General features: G+C 34.2%; 2 protein-coding genes and 1 non-coding gene across 3 annotated transcripts; 1 reads left to right on the top strand and 2 right to left on the bottom strand.

Annotated features, from left to right (window-relative positions):
• Positions 1 to 2,132: 2,132 nt before the first annotated feature.
• On the bottom strand, positions 2,133 to 6,560 carry LOC142633709 (uncharacterized protein ycf23-like). Its single transcript, XM_075807951.1, has 9 exons — positions 6,520 to 6,560; positions 5,678 to 5,743; positions 4,756 to 4,800; positions 4,616 to 4,678; positions 4,410 to 4,469; positions 3,590 to 3,679; positions 3,400 to 3,507; positions 2,484 to 2,606; positions 2,133 to 2,283 (listed from the first exon to the last, which is right to left on the bottom strand). The coding sequence occupies exons 4-9, from the start codon at positions 4,616 to 4,618 to the stop codon at positions 2,152 to 2,154; spliced, it is 516 nt and encodes a 171-aa protein (XP_075664066.1). The 5' UTR covers positions 4,619 to 4,678; positions 4,756 to 4,800; positions 5,678 to 5,743; positions 6,520 to 6,560; the 3' UTR covers positions 2,133 to 2,151.
• Positions 6,050 to 6,123, bottom strand: TRNAN-GUU (transfer RNA asparagine (anticodon GUU)). Its single transcript has one exon. It is a non-coding gene; the product is annotated as a tRNA-Asn (tRNA).
• A 5,588-nt stretch (positions 6,561 to 12,148) lies between the features above and the next one.
• Positions 12,149 to 14,692, top strand: LOC142637047 (cation/H(+) antiporter 15-like). Its single transcript, XM_075811337.1, has 3 exons — positions 12,149 to 13,066; positions 13,370 to 14,188; positions 14,222 to 14,692. Exons 1-3 carry the CDS (start codon positions 12,164 to 12,166, stop codon positions 14,690 to 14,692), a joined length of 2,193 nt encoding a protein of 730 aa, XP_075667452.1. The 5' UTR covers positions 12,149 to 12,163.
• The last annotated feature ends 3,752 nt before the right edge of the window (positions 14,693 to 18,444 follow it).

Below are 18,444 nucleotides of genomic sequence, written 5' to 3'. Positions count from 1 at the left end.
CATTTAAAAATTATTTTCTTACAGTATTTTCAGTTTTCAACAAAATAAACGGTATCCAAATACATCCTTAATTGCAGTTCTTATTTCTAGTTGCTTTATCATTGCTTTTACTTAATAGATGCCAGCAACATGTTAGCAGGGGCAAAACTACATACATGCCGTCACCCCCCAAAATTTTTATTTTCAAGAATTAGATTTTCCCTCCCTAAAAAAAAAAAAAAACTCTTCATAATTCTTATATGACCTTTTAAAATTGGTTAGATTTATATATAAATTTTTATTACTTTAACCCCCTCATTCTTGAAATTCTAGTTCTGCCCCTGTATGTTAGGATGCATGTGCTTTGTATGTCAGCTGGGTAACTTTAAGCTTCATCTTACTTCCCTGCCATAATGTGGAGTTAATTTGTTAATTGTTAGGCTTCATTTTTCGCATATCGGTGCTTTATAATGTATTTTCTTCATTATGGTGTGTTGATGCTAGAAAATGATCAGACTTGCCTAAAAGCATTATACTGGTAAGCTTGATGTCCAGCTGTTTCATATATGATTATGAGAAACTGTTTTTAAAATTTTTGATATCTTAAACTGAATTTTACTTGGCCCTGGATATCACATGTATAGGGGGAAAATACTGTATGCCTGGTTGGAATCATTGTCACAGTGTGCATTTTTGTAATCAGTCATGCCTTAATTTTCCCTTGGATGTTCAAACTTGAGTCGGTACAACTCTCATCTGACATAGAATTGAATTTAAAATGATCTTCTGAGCGGTTATATTGTTTAGAATTTGTTTTTTTTTTTGGGGGTGTATATTCTAGTGTAGAGTTGATTGGTTAATATTTGTTTGAGATGTTTATTACAAATGGGGACAATTCTTGGATACTTTTCTATTTTTTTTTAATTATAAATTATTAGGAATACATGAATACGGGTGTAAGCAAAAAAAAAACCAAGTGAACAACAATTTTATAACTTTGTATGCGTTAAGATTGCCCTTTAATTATGGAATTAAAAAACTAGAGATTTGGCAGAGTGGACTCTATCCTTGAAAATGCGGCGATTCCTTTCACCCCAAATGCATCACATCAAACATGCTGGGGCTCGCTACACACAAAGGAAGAGACTCTAGGAGGAGAAAGGGACTATTGTCCCCACCTGTTACAGAGTGGTTTTCACTGGAAGCCCATCCCTTCACTATCTATGTGTCTACAGTGGATGTACACTAAGTGAACAAAAATGAGTATTTACCCCCAATTAGAACCCTATTTTTGAGTATTTCTTTTTGTATTATTATTTTTTTTGGTTTTCAACTTGATATGAGTTTTTGGAACTTTTTACTTAACCCTGCATTCAAATTCTATTTTTCTAGTAAATGCACACATTTTGTGTTGAAAACATAAGTCCAATTTGTTTCTTTGGACTGTGGTCTTGTGGAAAGCTTTAAAAGCAGATAATCTTATTAAATGGAAGAAAGTGATGGTGGATGGTGTTGTATGCATAGATGTAATGAAGATATTGCCCGCTTTCAATCTACCAAAGATATTGAATCTACCATTATGCAAGTACACTGTTGAATGGCCGGCTTTAGAGATTACTAATGTTTTGATAATATTGCCTGCTTTTACCCAAAAAAAAGAAAAAAAAGAAAGATAATATTGCCTGCACTTTAGTTTATGGTAAATTGAAGGACCAAAATGAATCTTGCTAGTCCTTGACTCCATGTGCATTTGATTCTCATTGTTGTCCGGTAGGACTCACTTTAGGCATATTATTGTCTACATTCCACGCAAATTGGAAATCAGTTTGGAAAATGTGAATACTTGATGTCCATACTTCGTAAATGGTTGTCCGATGTTGTATGGAGTGAGGACATTGGGAGTGTGAGACAATCATTGCCCATTTATTATAAATTATTTTCGTTCATTTTGAATGTGTTCTTGGGAGTATGCTGGGCTCTATATCATTGACACTCGAGGCTATGTTGTTTCTATTTAGTACATGCAGGAGTTTTGTATTACATACCTGGAACAGGTCAGAAATCACTTCATATATAAGAGATGATGGGAAAAGGAAAAAAAAAGTATATGGCTATTATATATTGTAGTTATTATTCTTATGAAAGGGATTCCAATATGTCTACATGCTCCAATTACAGTCTCAAAGCTCTTGCTTCAGATGTGCTGTGTCTACTAGCTGATGCCTCTAATGAATTGGCAGTACTTCTGACGTCTGAGATCATTGCAACCACATCATTAAGCTTGTTCACGGCTGAACCTACACCCTGTGTTCATACATGATAGATGAACTAATATTAGTTGATTTCAGAAAAAAGGAACATAACAGAAGTCTTAAAATTTCGACATGTGAGATCACAGTTTCAGTCCTATACAAGTTCTTGAGTTGTATTTACCAATCATAAGTTTTCGAGACGGATGTATTACAATTTCTTACAGATAAAACAAGGATGCGTGTGTTACATACCACACCTGCAGCCTCTGCGGTGATGGCCATTGGTGCTGTAACTGCACTGAGTCCAGATGAACACATGACAGGAATCTTGACAGCCTGTGAAATGGAATATGCGGCAGCTAGTGTTGGTGTGGCCTATAGTTACCAATATGCCAAGCAAGTTCATTAGTTAATAGCAGAATTGTTATTTAGTTAACCCTGAGTCAATCTTTTCAATGTCAACTTCAAAGAAGACCTAATAGTTATGCCTATTGCTTTTTGCACCCTGGCTGCCATTACATACAACTTATTCATACTGAAGCACTTATCCATTCACTCATGCAGATCAATTTCTGTACAAGATTAAAAAAAAATCTCTCTCGATTTAGATAACAGCATCTGTGGTTAGATAACCAATTAAGTTTTAAATTGAACACTAACTTTTAGTGTCACGAGATATTTTGATCCAAGGCCTGTACAAGCATAGGCAAAGAAGTATGAGGAACAAGTACCATAAAGCATCCTTGACTTGTTACAAGATGTCAGTTGAAGATGCAGGACATTTGGGCCAGCTAAACAATTTTTACTTCACTATTTCCTATTAGCTTAAACCTTTGGAACTAACGGCTGTTATTATGGTATCAGAATAAGTGAATGAATAATGGTTAAAGGATTAAATTTACTATTTCCTGACAGCTTAAGCTTTTGGGCCCAACAATGTTTGGAAGAAGTATTACACTGTTTAGTGAGTCATTTTTCAGTTTTGCTAATTTCAAGTGTTCATTCTCTGAACCTGCGTTCAGCACAGCACTAATAAAGTAGGCCGAATCTTTCTGCATATACTAAAATATTTTGTATGCATAATCTCTTTTTGTCTTCTTTTTTTTTTTTGTGGGAAATTCAAATTACTGTATAATAAAAGAGAGTACTTAAAATCCTTTTCTGTTACCTTCTCAATCAAACCAAGAACACCTGATTTTGAAGGATTTGAACATTTCCCTCCTTCTGTTTGAATCGTGTCAACACCTTCCTGTTCCAGCATTTCTGCCAGCTTGACCTGTTTGTTTTTCAGATACTAAAATTAAACAAAAACATGGTGGATACATGGAACACTTTTTGGTAGAAATACTGCTTGTTACCTGATCGGGTAGGCTTAGTGGGTGAGATACAGATACTGATAAAGTCACAGATGGAAGAATGCTCTTAGTCTCCTTTCCTAGATTCAATATCTGAGAAACAGAACTCAACAAAGAAAGAAAGGAGAAACTGTGACAACCTTCTTAAACAGTAGGAATCTAAAAGAACTGTAGGAATTCTTCTTAATCAAAAGAAATGAAAGAAAAGTGATAGGAATGATTTTTGATTTTTGGCTGGCAGACTATGAGAGGATTAATGAAGACTCTGATTAAGTTAGTTCTTGAAATCTTGAAATTACCTAGTTGAGTTTCATAAATATAAAGCAATTGGGCAACACACTTTATATTTCCTTTTGATAGAAATATTTAAGGATAATGATATGGATTTCAAATTGTAGTTTAAATGACTTTAATAGGGTATCAAATAGCATTTTTTATATTGATGAAGTTTATGGATGGATTTGAGCTTTATTAATATGTCGATTTGAAATAATTAGCGGTAAGAAGTCATTTCAAATCAATAATATCACAAGTGTTTCTGTTTGAGCTAGATTGCCATGGCTCAAATCATCATATGTTTTTAAATTTATATTACCCAGTTTATTCTATCAATTGTTCTACATATCCCTTGATTTTGAATCCTCAAATCCAAACTTAACCACAAGGAGTTTCCCAAAAAGTGTCTTTCTATTTGGGTTCTATTCTAAGGTTCCTCAACCTATAATATCTATTTTCATTAGCAAATTGGGCAGTATACACAATGAAGACAAACTATCATTCCATTGTGTTATACTTTATTATAAAGAATTATTAAATCTTATACCTGCTCTGAAGAGAAAACCAAACCCATCTCGAAGAACGAATCATAGTTTCCAATCTCAACCTGCACATACCATCAGTTTTATTAATACAATTTAACTGCTTTATTTACTCTATCAGATCTTGCAGCACTCTAGTAAGGAGGCACTGAGTCAGTTTCAAGCTTATGGACTGAAATTCAGGATTAAAGTAAAAACTTTGTGGTCAAACCATTAGTGCTCCTGCTTCAACAGCAGCTCGAAATGCTGCTGGATCCACTGAAGAAACACAAACCTGCAAGAGGGAGACATCTTTCATTCACAAAAGATGAGCTGCTATAAAAAATTTTCAACATCTATCTGGCTACATACATTAGCATCTTCTCGAGAATATTAAGGCTGCTTTGTTTAAAAGAGCTGCAAATAATGTATTTAGAGAAGTTAATTATCAAAACACCAAGAATTTAAAGCCAAATGACATTATGTGATGCTTCTGTGCCACATAAAGTACATGCAAATATGTGGTGACAGAAAATATTTAGTATCTTTCCCCTTAATGTACAATCAAAGCAAATAATAAAGATTTTCTTTTAAAGAGTACAAATTTACCGGAACAGAAGTTAAATTAATGGCGAGCTTCACTAAATCTGGGTCACAAGCTATATCCACATGAGTTGCTCCCCCATGCATGTTTGATAACATGATAAGATGAATTATAAGTCAGGGAGGTCTGTGGGGGCAAATTGAAATCGGGTAAAGGAGCAAATTAAAATTTAGATGCTATGAACTTTTGAAGAAACTAAAGTAAAAGCACATTGGCACAAAACACTGCTATGGTTCATGTAAAAGGTCAGGCTTTGAGAAGAACTATTCACCAAATGTTGCTTGTAACTTGTAAGAAACATATTAGGCAAAGGCAATTACTAGCTTGTACTGTCAGGGCCAGTAATATGGTTTACAGATCAATTTCATTTTGCTAATCCATTCTTGATAATTTGAATAAAACTGTGGTTTTTACAATATTGTGAAGAGCTAAACTATTGAAATGAAAAAGGAGTAACCCAAAGCACAATAATTGCAGAAGATAAATCTTTTATGACTAATTCTAAAGCAAACCCCGGAAAATGCATGCAAATTGCTTACAGTGAAACTAAATGAACAACAAAGCAATGTGCAAACCATATTCATAGATTGATTCAGTAATTGATGCAGGTCATCTTTAATATGTAACTAAATTGTGGCCAAGACGCTTAGCAAAAAAAAAAAAAGGGTGACCAAGATATATTAAACCAACCTTCTCGGCAGCAGTAACAACTGATGCAACATTGTCTCTATTGAAATTCTGCAATCCTGAGATAATCTGTAAAGGATAAAAGGACACAACTATGGAGATAATTAGTAAATGAAACCATTATATAAAAATACTAAATACTAAATATAATGGTTCAATTGTATAAAAGTTTCTTTTATAGATAAACTAAATAAATATAATGGTTCAAAAGCTATACTAAACAAATAAAATGGTTCAATTGTATACAAATTCATTTTATAGATGAAAAAAAAAAATTAAAAAAGAACTGAATCGCTATAAGGAGGGCATGAATATAATGGTTCAATTGTATAAAAATTCATTTTATAGATGGAAAAAAAATAAAAAAGACTGAGTCGCTAGAAGGAGGGCTTGAACCTCCGACCTTGTGGTTAACAGCCACACGCTCTAACCAACTGAGCTATTCCAGCTTGTTGGTTAGCTACTGCAATAAATATTATTATAAATATATATAACTATAGCTGGAACATCTCAAAGCTCAGCTGCTTCTGAATTAAATCAATAAATTCGTCCCAAAAAAAAAAAAAAAACACGATTTTGTAAAAAAACATAATTTCCAAAAATAACACGGTTATTTTAGCACCTTCTATACCCCATATATGTTAGAGAAAAAAAAAAAAAAAGGTTAAAACTAGAAGAAAAAGGAGAGAGCAAAATTTAGTGTTGGGTTATTCCTCTGTTTGATTGCACGAAAACGAAACTGTTTTAAAGTTCCTAAGTAAAAAGAAAAGAAAAAGAACATTAAAAAACGATGAAAAGAAAACTGAGAAAAGTGATAAGAGAAATGGGAAATGGGTTAGAATTACCTTGAGAGCTCTTCGTTCTTGAAAGTCCTTCAACACTGCATAACTGATTAAAAGGCAGCTAATAATTAATTACACAAACGGAGAGAAAAAGTGCTTAACAAGCAAAATGTACAACATTGAAAATAAGTTGTACCACACTTCCTATGTTGTACATTTTGGTACAACTTATTTTCATTTTGCTTACCAAAATGTTGTACATTTTGGTACCACACTTCCGACGTGTGATGAGGTTTTTTATTTTTATTTTTATTTTTATTTTAGTGGTTGTAGCAAAAAAAAAAAAAAAATCTGTACTTTTTTATTTTATATATATAATTTTTATTTTGAGAATTTAATTTATAAGTGAATAAATAAATTTAAAAATCAACTGGAGAATGACCCTATTTTTTAGGCAACGCTTTACTGGAAGTTAGAATTATATTTTTACCAAATTTTCTTTTAGAGTTGCCTCTATTTAAATATAGGGATGTAAGGGTATTTTAGAACACAAAACATTCGGTCTAGATAGGGGAAGCTCCTTGAATAATAGTATAGATATAACCGAAAGCTTCTACTATCTCCTTAATTTTACACATCAGCACTATCTCTTCTCTACTCTTCTCCTTCCCCCAAATCGCAAAATTAGTTCATTCCTCTTTTTCTTTTAACTCCAATCCTTTATATATTTATTATGAATAGTTAGTAGTGTCATCAACGCGTATCAATTACTTGCATTGATACCAATTAATGAATTTCCAATAGGTTTAATTCTTTTTCTTGGTGATAGGTTTCAAATCTGCTACATAGAACGTTTGGTCTTTGTTTTCCTTTTTGTTCTTGAAAAGATATAATAATTTCATTGTTAGATGATAGTTGGGAATATTTACAAATGTTCAATTAGTTTAGAAATTTGATTTTCCAGGTTCCAGGGACGAAGGAGATTAAGATGTCAAAGGCCAATTTGATGTAAGCCGTGGCTTTTGTGATGTGTGGAATTCAGGAAGCCTGTAATGATATTTGTAGCATTTGTCTTGAAAACCCTCCCTTTGTGATAGTGATCTTTCAATGGTATCATATGCATATTACCAAATTTTGTATCTTTATATTCCTAGTATTTGATGTATTGTTTTAACCAATCCAATTGTCTATTTTCTAACAGAGGTGACCAGTAACAAGCCTACCTTTCATCTATAAGGTATTAATTTTGAATAGTTGTGCATATGGGTTCCAATTTTAAGGGCATCCAGTTATTTCCTTTTGCAATATTATGATTGTCAGTAATAACCAAGGGTCATATGGTTGAGGGCTGAGATAGGAGTGTCAAATGTATAACCATACACAATAATAATTGAGTTTCAACATTGTATCACTTGCAAAGAGAGCCTAGTAGTTACTATGAAATTGTAGTTACTGCTCCTAAACCGCTAGATCTTACTTGAATTCTAGAACTTGTATTTTATTTAGATTATTGTACAATGTTACTTATAATTTGTGGTTTATCAAATTGTTTCTCATTTTATGTGTATAAATCTGTCAACTATTGTTTGCTATATGCATGGTGTGTTTGATAAAATGCCTAAAAAAGATTGTATTATGTGACACAAATGAGGCAAATTTTGGTTTTATTTGATGATTTGTTAACATAATAATTGTTCTTTTCTTGACTGATTTGAGTTGCATTATAATAATAACTTTGTGCTAGCATATTTTAGTTGCTATGACAACATTGTCCTTAGAAATCAGCTATCTTTACCTTTTCATTGTCCCCTTCCCATTGCTTGCATGTCATTTGAGTTGACATGCTATGGTTTATGAAAGTTTTTGAGCACTGTGCTTAGTCCTAAGATTTTTGTATTTGCTGCCTTGAGCTTCCCTTAAGTCTCAGGGGACTGCTTTTCTACTTCTATACTTTTTTGCTTAATGCATAATAGGTTCTCTCCATGATTGCCTCTTTTGAATGTTTGAGTTTCATAGTTTGTGTTTCACTTGGGAGATTTTTTTGTTTTTTTGTTTAGTACTTATGGTTGTTTGCCTTATACATGTCCATAATATTTTGTCATGGTACAGATTTATTCTGTCTTATTTTGAACTGTTAAGTTGGGTAAAACAAAATGGGCATGTGATGGAGGTGGAGGTGGAGGTTGGCTATTATGGTAAAATTGAAACCAAAGACATGTGGATGAAACTCTGAAGTTAGTAGTGGATTTGGTGCAAACAACCTGTACACTTGCTATGGATTATATGGAAGCTTAGAGAAATAATCAGTCTAGATAGCCTGTTGAAGTGTACATAGCCTCCTATAGGTTCATGTTACAAGGTAAATTTTGCCATCAAGAAATTGTAGAACAATAGATGGTGTGGCTTGAAGGTACAATGATAGTGGAAGTCAATGTATAGGAGCTCTATATGCAAGAATAGTAGAAGGAAATGATCAAATTGAAGTGTAGGCTTTAAGATTACGACGAGCAGTTTGCTGTGGATTTGGGGCTTCAAGCAGTTGATGTAGATTGTGAATTTAAAAGTCCAATAGATGAAGTAAAGTCAGTTAGACCTACCAATTTGAGCATTGGCCATATCCTTCCTTAATGATGTTAGATTGCTTGGTTCTTCTAGGAATATATTTTTCTCTTATGGCTTTCTTTGAACAAGTGAACTAGTAGAGAAGATAGCATGTGAAGCAAAGAACTAGCTGGGTTTGCTAGACAATGATGTATTGGGAGGAGGAGCCTCTCCCATGTATTAAAACTCTACTAAACAGTGATGTACCTGCTCAATGAAAAAAGGGAAAAAAAAAACCCAAATGTGTTTGTAGCATTTTTTAGTGGAATTTCTTGCTTCCTTTTGGTATTTTTACTACAGTGTTACTCCAATAAAACTTAAACAAAATTTTTTTTTCTATTGAAAGTTGTGCTATTACCCAGGCCATTAAAAATCACTACTCATGTTTTAGTTTTAAAGTTGTATTATCTATTGGACAATATAGTATTTTGTGTTTCAATGTATTAATATTGTTCTTTTTTTAAAACAAAAAAATTGTCATATTTGAATGATATCTTGAATAATCACTAACTATATATAGTATATTATTAATGTAATTTCTTATTTATTAGCATTTCATATAATTATATAAGTTATTCCAACTAAAATAAAATGAAATGAAGATTTGAAATAAAATTTTAAACTACCATAAATAAATATTCAATATAAACTAAAATTAATAAAATTTTCTTTTTAAAATCTTATTTTTGATAGTTTTTCCGTGCATTGCACGGGTTAGCGACTAGTCTATATATATAATAATAATAAGTAAAATTGAGAGAAATTCAAATTAAAATTTCAAATTAGAGTTCTAATTTTGCGTCATGTGTCTTAAATTATTTATTCTTAAAGAGTTTTATTTTTTAATTTTAGAATCAAATTTGGGACCATATCATAAATATTTATCCAAGTGAGTTATTAAGTACAAAAATTAAAGAGTTTAGAATAAATGATCCGTAAAAAAAAAAGGTGCTTCACAATAAAAAAAATGGACAGTTTATATTTTATACCTAATAATATCTTTATAAATTTTTTTAAAGAGTTAATAAAATATAAAAAAGACTATCAATAGTATTTAAATTATATATATAGAAATTATATTATGCATCTTATTGTATATTTTTAAGTATATCCATGTATATGCATGAGGTTACAAGTTAGTTTTGTATAATGTGAGACAAAAAGTTAAAAGTTAATTTATTGCGAAAGGGTGAGCTTTAGGTCCAATGCATGTAGTGCATTGGATCCATTAAGATAGTGACATGTGTTCAAAAGTGGACACGTGTTATAATCTTAATGGATTTAGTACAATTGGATACTGAATCCAAACCTTACCCATTGCGAAAAAGCTAAAAGTTAGAGATCTAAAATAAAACTACCAACGTCATAGAGTTTGCTCATGGTTGGTATCTATGTAATTCCATGATTTGGCTCAAATCCCATATGTTTTTACATCAAGAAATTAAGAATTAAGGCTCATTTTGTCTTTATTTGTACTTAAGGTCCATTTGGAATGTTAGGAACCAAATTGATACATAACGAAAAGTTTAAGGACTAAATTCGTAAGTTAGTACGTAACCTTTTGGTACTGTATCAACTTAGTTCCTACCGTTAAATAGAAATGTTGACATGGTTAACGGTCAAAATAAAAAATAATTTTTTTGCCAACTTAAATGCCACATGTGATGTTGACTAAGATTAAGCTAAAAAAAAACAAAAAAACTTGAATTCAGGCCCAACTGCTTGTGGGTAATTTGTAATTAACTTTTCTAAAAAATGGTGGTTCATTGCAATTACTCAGTTTCGAATTATTATAATTCTACCAGACATTTTGAAGTAGTTGCTTCCTTTAGACTTGTTCAATCCTTTGATTTTGGATTGTCCTCAACTGTTTGAACTTATCTATCTCTAAAAACTAGTTACATAACTACATGTAACAATTTTCTTTAACCATTATATAGTTTCTTTGATTTGTAATATTAAACCAGCGTCATTAAATTTTATTTCACACAAATTTTCCCACATGACGTCCTTTTAGGGGTAAAAAAATTTTTTTAAAAATTCTTGTTTAGTTTGAAAATTTTGAAACAATAAGCTTTCATTTAAAACATCCCTAAAATATAGATTTTTAATGTAATTTTTCTAAAACGAAGTTCCATGTTAGACTTAATGACACGGATTTAACTGTTTCACAGAATACTTTCTTTGCATTATATGAACCATTACTGTGCTACTAGAAGAGAGATTGGGAAGAACATCCAACTGAACCATGCATTAACAGGAAGTTACAACAATGCAAACGCATAAATACCACCCAATTAAAATAGAGTGCTACGGTTGTGTTTGTCAAAGGATGTATTCCTGTTTTTCTTCTGTCTTGTTGAATTGTCTATTTCTATAATTATTCAATATTCTCCTCTCCTATGCATATAATCAAAAGGGGCTTCATCAGGGCGGCATCCACGGTGGTGGCTTTCGAGTGAGAGGACTAGGAAGTGGTTTGGAGGGCATAAGAAGGTCGAGAAGAGATAGAAATTTTATTAATCAAGCACATTAATTTGTAAGTGTATACACATATATATAAAAGAGCTAGGAAGGTAAAATGTCAGACAAAAATATAAATGAGTCTATGATATGTTATGATCTGACAGTATCCGTCAACAATGGTGTCTGGCAAGCCGAAGCCCCCCTTACCGAATCCTTTCCTCTCTTCGTCTCACAGCTTACTGTTATCATTTTCATCACTCGCCTTCTCTTCTTGGTCCTCAAACCCCTCCACCAGCCTCGTCTAATTGCTGAGGTTTTGGTAAGAACAATATGCTACATATATCAATTTCATGCTAATTAATAACATATTGATGGACATAATCCTTTAAAAATTAAGAATCAAAGCTTGCATGTATATTCTTTTTGGTATTAAAGGTGCTATTAGTTTCGTATAGAAGCTATGAAAAAAACCTTGATACTAACTATATGCATGATGCAATCATGTCCAACTGTTGTGCATGTGTACTGTTACATGGACTAACAAAAATTCACAATTTTTATGTAGGCTGGTTTTATCATAAGTCCCAACCTGTTGGGGCAATTCAAATTTGTCCAAAGAATTTTCCCAGCAAGGGGTATCATGCTCATTGAAACAGTGGCATACTTAGGCCTGGTTTTCTATGCATTCCTGACTGGTTTAGAGATGGACTTGACTGCAATCTTGAGAGCAGGGAAAAGGGTAATGGGCATTGCTATGACCGGAATTCTCATCCCAATGGGGATAGGAATAGGGTTGTTTTTCTTACTTAATCACCAAAGTAGTAATACCACAGCTGTGGGCTGCATGTTCTGGGCTGTTGCACTCACGATCACGGGCTTCCCGGTGCTCACACGAATCCTTGCTAATCTGAAGCTCCTCCACTCGGATATTGGGAGAATTTCCATGTCTGTGGCTATGCTTAATGACATATACACTTGGGTTCTTATTGCAATTTTGATACCAGTAGGTATCAATCTCAAAACTGCGTCATACTCATTAAGTGCACTCATAGTCTTTGTGCTAATCTGCTTTTTCGTGGTCCGCCCTATCGTTGAAAAGGTAATCCAATTCACTTCAGGGGACAACTACAGCGAGTACTATTTGTGTATTGTGCTTACTGGAGCACTGATCTGTGGTAGCATCACTGATGCAATTGGTGCGCACTCCGTTGTGGGAGCTTTTTTGTTTGGGCTTATCATACCCAGTGGGGATTTAGGGGATGCGCTTTTGGATAGGCTAGATGACTTTGTGTCCGGGATTATGTTGCCACTCTTCTTTACCAGTTGTGGGACAAGAATTGATCTCACCAAGATTATGGAAGACACACCGTGGTTTATAGTGGTTTTGGTAATATGCTTGGCTTGCATGGCTAAAATTTTGAGCTCTCTTACAGTTAGCATTATCTTTAACATGCCTCTTAAAGATGGTGCGGCTCTTGGAGTACTTTTGAACACCAAAGGCATCTTGGGCCTCATTATCCTCAACGTTGGGAGGGACAAAAAGGTACTACTCACATTCTTGCTATTTGTAAAGGGCATGTGAGCGTTTCATGCATCTTCTAGTTAACAGAAACAACAAAATTTCCCCTTTTTTTTTTTACAACATTTGAGATGAAAAATCACAACTTTTACGGAATAATAAAAATCATAACTTGCCACACTTCAACAATATTGAAAAAATTTTGTGATTTTTTTTTTCTTTTTTTGAGAATGTTGTGGTTTTAAACTTATTTTGACATAATTACATATTTACCAAGTCATAGTTATGTATTTGATTTTCATATATTTTAATCTCTCTCTGATCCAGATATTGAGCCACCAATACTACACTGTGATGATAGTTGCTCTCTTGATAATGACTATTGCCGTAGCGCCAATCATGTCAGCCATCCACAAGTCCAGAAAGGGTTTAAAGCATTACATCCTCAGGACCATTCAAAGATCAAAGCTTAACACTGAACTCCGAGTCCTTACATGTGTTCATACAACAGCAAACATATCAGGCATGATTAGCCTCCTTGAAGTATCCCATGCCACTAAATCATCCCCAATGACCGTCTTCGCTCTCCACCTCGTTGAGCTCACTGGCCGCGCCTCTGCCATGCTTATCGTCCACTCTACGCGCAAATCAGGCGCACACAACCCTAGCCGTGCACAAGCAGACTCCAATCTCATCATCAATGCCTTCGAATCATTCGAGCAAGAAAACCACCTTGTCACTGTGAATCCACTCACAGCCATGTCTCCATATGGGACAATGCACGAGGATATTTGTAGTTTGGCTGAAGACAAGCGTGTTGCTCTAATTCTACTCCCATTTCACAAACTCTCAACTGTTGATGGGCGAATGGGGGACGAGAATGCTGCTTATAGAGGCATAAATCTAAATGTTTTACCCAATGCACCATGTTCAGTGGGAATCTTTATTGATCGTGGACTGGCCGCGGCTGTGAGACCCGGCGGGCCTAATGATAAAGTGAAGTGCCGGTTTGCCATGCTCTTCATTGGTGGCCCAGATGACCGCGAGGCACTAGCTTATGCATGGAGAATGGCGGGTCACCCTGGAATTAGCTTAACAGTTGTGCGGTTCCTTCCGAGTGAGGATGCGGTGGTGGACGTGGAGTCAGTAAACACAAACGAAGAACAAGGGATTCTAGAGGTCGTAGCTGATAATGAGAGGCAAATGGCAATTGATGATGAGTATATAAATGAGTTTAGGCTCAATACTGCTAATGACGAGTCAATAGTGTACTTAGAAAAGGTGGTGAGCAATGGGGAAGAAACGGTTTCAGTAATAAGTGGAATGGAAAATTGTTATGACTTGTACGTAGTGGGAAAAGGGCAAGGAGTGGTGTCACCACTCACGTTGGGATTATCAGATTGGAGTGACTGTCCAGAACTAGGTACCATTGGGGATGTGTTAGTGTCTTCAAGCTTTGCATTGCACGCTTCAGTTCTTGTGGTTCAACAATATGGGTCTGGGGGTGAAGCTGAGGAGAGGGGTATGGTGACATCGATAGATGGTTCGCGGCCAGAGCGTTTTGGGATGCGACGGAGAATGAGATCTTCACAGAGCACAAAGGGAATGGTGTTATCAGACAGTGACTGGCCGGTTGGGAATAATGCTTAAGGGTTTTTATTGTAAGACTTATGATTTAATTGTCTCACACTCTTAGCATATACATGAAAAAGTTTAGGATCATATAATTTTTCACAATTTCTTCACACAACTGTGATGTGGCAGAGTGTGATTAGTAAAGAAAAAATAGTAGGTCCATGTATAAATGATAGTTAATTACTCACAATCTACTGTATTAGAGTTGTAGCAAAAAAGTTGTGGAGTAATTTATGGTTCTATAACTATTCTACACATAAGGGAAACGCCATTTTTAATCTGGTGTTAAATGTGGGCATTCTTGAAAAATGAATGCATAACTTAAGAGTATAGATTTTGTTATATGTACGAAGTGTACATTAAAAAATGTGAAACAATAACTTTTCATTATGAAAGAAAACATTGGGCAATTGTGGTCATTTTTTCGTTTGTTGATCACAACTTATTGTCTCCACAAGTTGTGAAAGTGTGTAATGGATTGTGTAAATAGATTTACTCATTTCACGTTGGATGTGTATATATATATATATATAAATAATTTAGATGGACTATAGTACTTTATAAACCAATTACTTGAAAGGTAGATATTTCTTTTTGGCGTGTAGAAATTTCTTTGTTCACAATTGTATATGTGGAGAGTAAAAAGTTGTGAAGATCATGGAGAGTGCTTTGCGTATAAGATTTCATGAAAGAGTTGTGAAGATTGTATTGCGGCTTATTAATTGCCTATAAATTCACTGCGACAACACTTAATACACAAGCCCTTTCCTATTTTGAGTGTTCTATATTATGCTTTACCGATTGTAACTTGATACAATTTTCTTTCTTGTTCCTTATAAAATAAACATAATTGGAAAAAACATGAACATATATATAGCATATGACAATTGGTGAAACATAAAGTGGAACACTCATGTTGGAGCAATAGATTGGTTTTCCCCATTAATTAGATAATTCAATTGTTGCACAAGTGGGTTGGAATAGATAACAAATTTTTTGTTTTTGTTTTTTTGGATGATTCAATTGTTGCTACAAGTGGGAAGGGATATCACATTTTTATTCACAATAACCCGTGTGCTGCCCAAAATTGAAGAAATCCTTAACTATACTAATATCTTGATCTATACCATGGCACCATGCGCTCCTTCCCCCTCCCGCCCCCCTCCCCCTTACATTCTTCAATCTTTTATTCAAATCAAATAGAAATGGGTGTTTTTCATTACTGAAAAAGTGAGATTGATATGCATAGGTATGGAAAGAGATAGAGGTTATATCATTAACTTTTACTATAGTAAGAATAAAACTATAAGTTTTCTTTGAAAAATTTCGTAATTGTCAATTTTCTATCACTTTAGAAATTTGCTTGTTTTGAAGGTAAATTAAAAAAGAATTAGAATTAGAATCCTTATGTCTTATATACCAATATAATTAAATAATTAGAAACATTTTAAATTAGGAATTTAATCTATGAATTTATTTATTCTTTTAAAATATTCTTTCAATTAAGCCGTTGTTTAAGAAGTTTGACTTTTTTGAAGAATAAGTATTTAAAGATAAGTTGCTTTTATTTTAAGTGTTTCTTTCTAGTTAGAGACAAAAGGCTTTATTAAATAGTTTTTGTGTTAATATACGATGTTTCTAAAAAATTAAGTATATATATACTTGTAAGATTGTCATTATTTCTAAATGAAAATATGAGAATGCATGATTCAATAATCATTATATATCTGTTTTCAACATAAAAATAATCATTATATGTCTTGGGCTAAGTTCCCATTTTAAATGTTTTAAAATTAAATGATTATACTCAAGCATTATCAGTGTATATGATGTTCAATTTAATTAAACATATTAATTTGTTAATCAAAGACAGTATATTGATCAATTTTATATGCTAAAGTCACCATTTGTACGTTCATTATCTACGGGAGTGATTAGAAACATTTCAAATTAAGAATTTAATCTATGAAAAAATGAGAAGAAAATATAAAGAAAAACATACATGCCAACTCCAAGCGGCTGCTGACATGCTTTTTTGCCATGGAAGTGCTCATGAGTCATGACATGGTTTTTTATTTATTTATTATAATTAAATTACATATATACAATTCTCAGTGGTATGACCTCTCTCATCAATTGCTCCAAATGATTCCATAAACTCTTGCAATTCTTAGTGGTATGACCTCTCTCTTGATGATAATGGCAATGGAGGTTTTGATTACGCTTCATGGGATCCCTTGCCATTTTGTTGGGCCATCTAAAATATGGTTCATGACGAATTTTTTCCAACAACTATTGCACACGTTCACGAAACACAATATTCACCATCTGAGGAGGGGCTGGACAGATTGCCCAGCGAAATCTTTCCGTGACCATTTGTTATTATATTTGTCCGACCTAAAATCCTTCCTCTCCTAAGGGATAACCTTTGCTTTCCCTTTACCTTGATGTTGATCTTCTTCAACCCGTTTGTATTCGTCAATGTGATTTATGAGTCGACGTACATTCTTCACAGGTTTCTTGGTCAGAGATTTTCTTAAGTCATGCTCAACTGGAAGGCCAACCTTGAAGGTATTAATCGCCATCTCATCAAAATCACCATTGATTTCGTTAAACATCTCCCAGTACCTGTCAAAATATGTCTTTAGGGTCTCCCCTCCCCTCATGGACATGGAAAATAGCGAATTCAGGGGCCGATGAACTCTACTGCAAGTGACGAAACGAGACCCAAATGTCATAGTGAGTTCCATGAAGGAATCAATTGAACCGACCTTCAGACCATTAAACCATTTCATCGCAACAGGTCCCAAGCTTGAAGGGAAGACTTTGCACATTAAAGTTTCATTTTTAGAATGGACCACCATTCGCTGATTAAAATGACTCACATGCTCTACAAGGTCTATTCTGCCATTATAGATGGTGAAATTTGGCTACGTGAAACGCCAAGGAAGCTTTCCTTTCTCCACCCTACGTATGAAAGGTGACCTAGGAAGTTGGTGCAATGCCTTTCCCATAGCATCGTTCTCCAAGCCCCTGGAAGAAGACTTCTTGCCCTTATGGTCATGAAGATAATCTGCCTCATACGAGAAAGATTTACTAAGAGGAGTTCTTGACCTGGGCCTATAACTGCTACCTTGGGAATCATTAGAAGAAGGATCTGACAAAGAGGGTGTTCGTTTCCGTCTTGCACAACGCAACTTCTTCTTCAGGTGGTCAATTTCTCTCTACATGGCCTTAGCATTATCCTCGTGAGGGATTCTGCTCCCACCTCGTGAGTGACTCCCAGCAGCATGCACTGTATGCACGTTGCCCTCTTGATCTCTTTCTTGCTTAAGATGCTGGAAGTGGTCCTTATGCTGGGACCCCATAGACTCTGCATGGTGTGGATCTGAACCTGCCATCACACTACCCTTCCATCAACATAAGATTTCCCACAAACAACGCCAATTGTATAGACACAATTTACACTTGGACCCAACAGTGTGAAGGGATCCAGCATAAAGAGCCCAAAACAATAAAATTTATAGAGAGTGAGCTTGAAACCTAAGTTTTATGGATACGGGATAACATGAATGGCATGTTTAGATGGACAACATAGATGCAGCAAAACATTTTCACAGTAGAAAGTCTCCTCGGATGTAAGCCGAGGAGGATTTGTATTTCTTCTCTTTGTTCTAAGGTTATATTACAGTTGGAGGTATTGTGTACAATGGTCCTCTCCTTTTTCCCGATCCCCCCCTGAATGCCCTTTCTTTCTTTTTATATCG

The sequence above is a fragment of the Castanea sativa genome, chromosome 5 (assembly GCF_040712315.1).
Source record: "Castanea sativa cultivar Marrone di Chiusa Pesio chromosome 5, ASM4071231v1".
Taxonomy (NCBI): Eukaryota; Viridiplantae; Streptophyta; class Magnoliopsida; order Fagales; family Fagaceae; genus Castanea; species Castanea sativa.
The sequence above is the reverse complement of the archived record's forward strand: the minus strand, read 5'-3'. Positions and strand labels throughout refer to the sequence as shown.

What these genes read in the sequence shown, in the direction of transcription:
- LOC142633709 (XM_075807951.1), bottom strand. An exon ending in TTCTTGGTTTGATTGAGAAG is followed by an intron (nt 2,607 to 3,399) that starts GTAACAGAAAAG and finishes TGGTAACTATAG; the next exon opens with GCCACACCAACACTAGCTGC. An exon ending in CCGCAGAGGCTGCAGGTGTG is followed by an intron (nt 2,284 to 2,483) that starts GTATGTAACACA and finishes GTATGAACACAG; the next exon opens with GGTGTAGGTTCAGCCGTGAA.
- LOC142637047 (XM_075811337.1), top strand. Translation starts at nt 12,164, where the DNA reads ATGCTCATTGAAACAGTGGCATACTTAGGCCTGGTTTTCTATGCATTC. An exon ending in ACGTTGGGAGGGACAAAAAG is followed by an intron (nt 13,067 to 13,369) that starts GTACTACTCACA and finishes TCTCTGATCCAG; the next exon opens with ATATTGAGCCACCAATACTA. An exon ending in CGGTGGTGGACGTGGAGTCA is followed by an intron (nt 14,189 to 14,221) that starts GTAAACACAAAC and finishes GGGATTCTAGAG; the next exon opens with GTCGTAGCTGATAATGAGAG.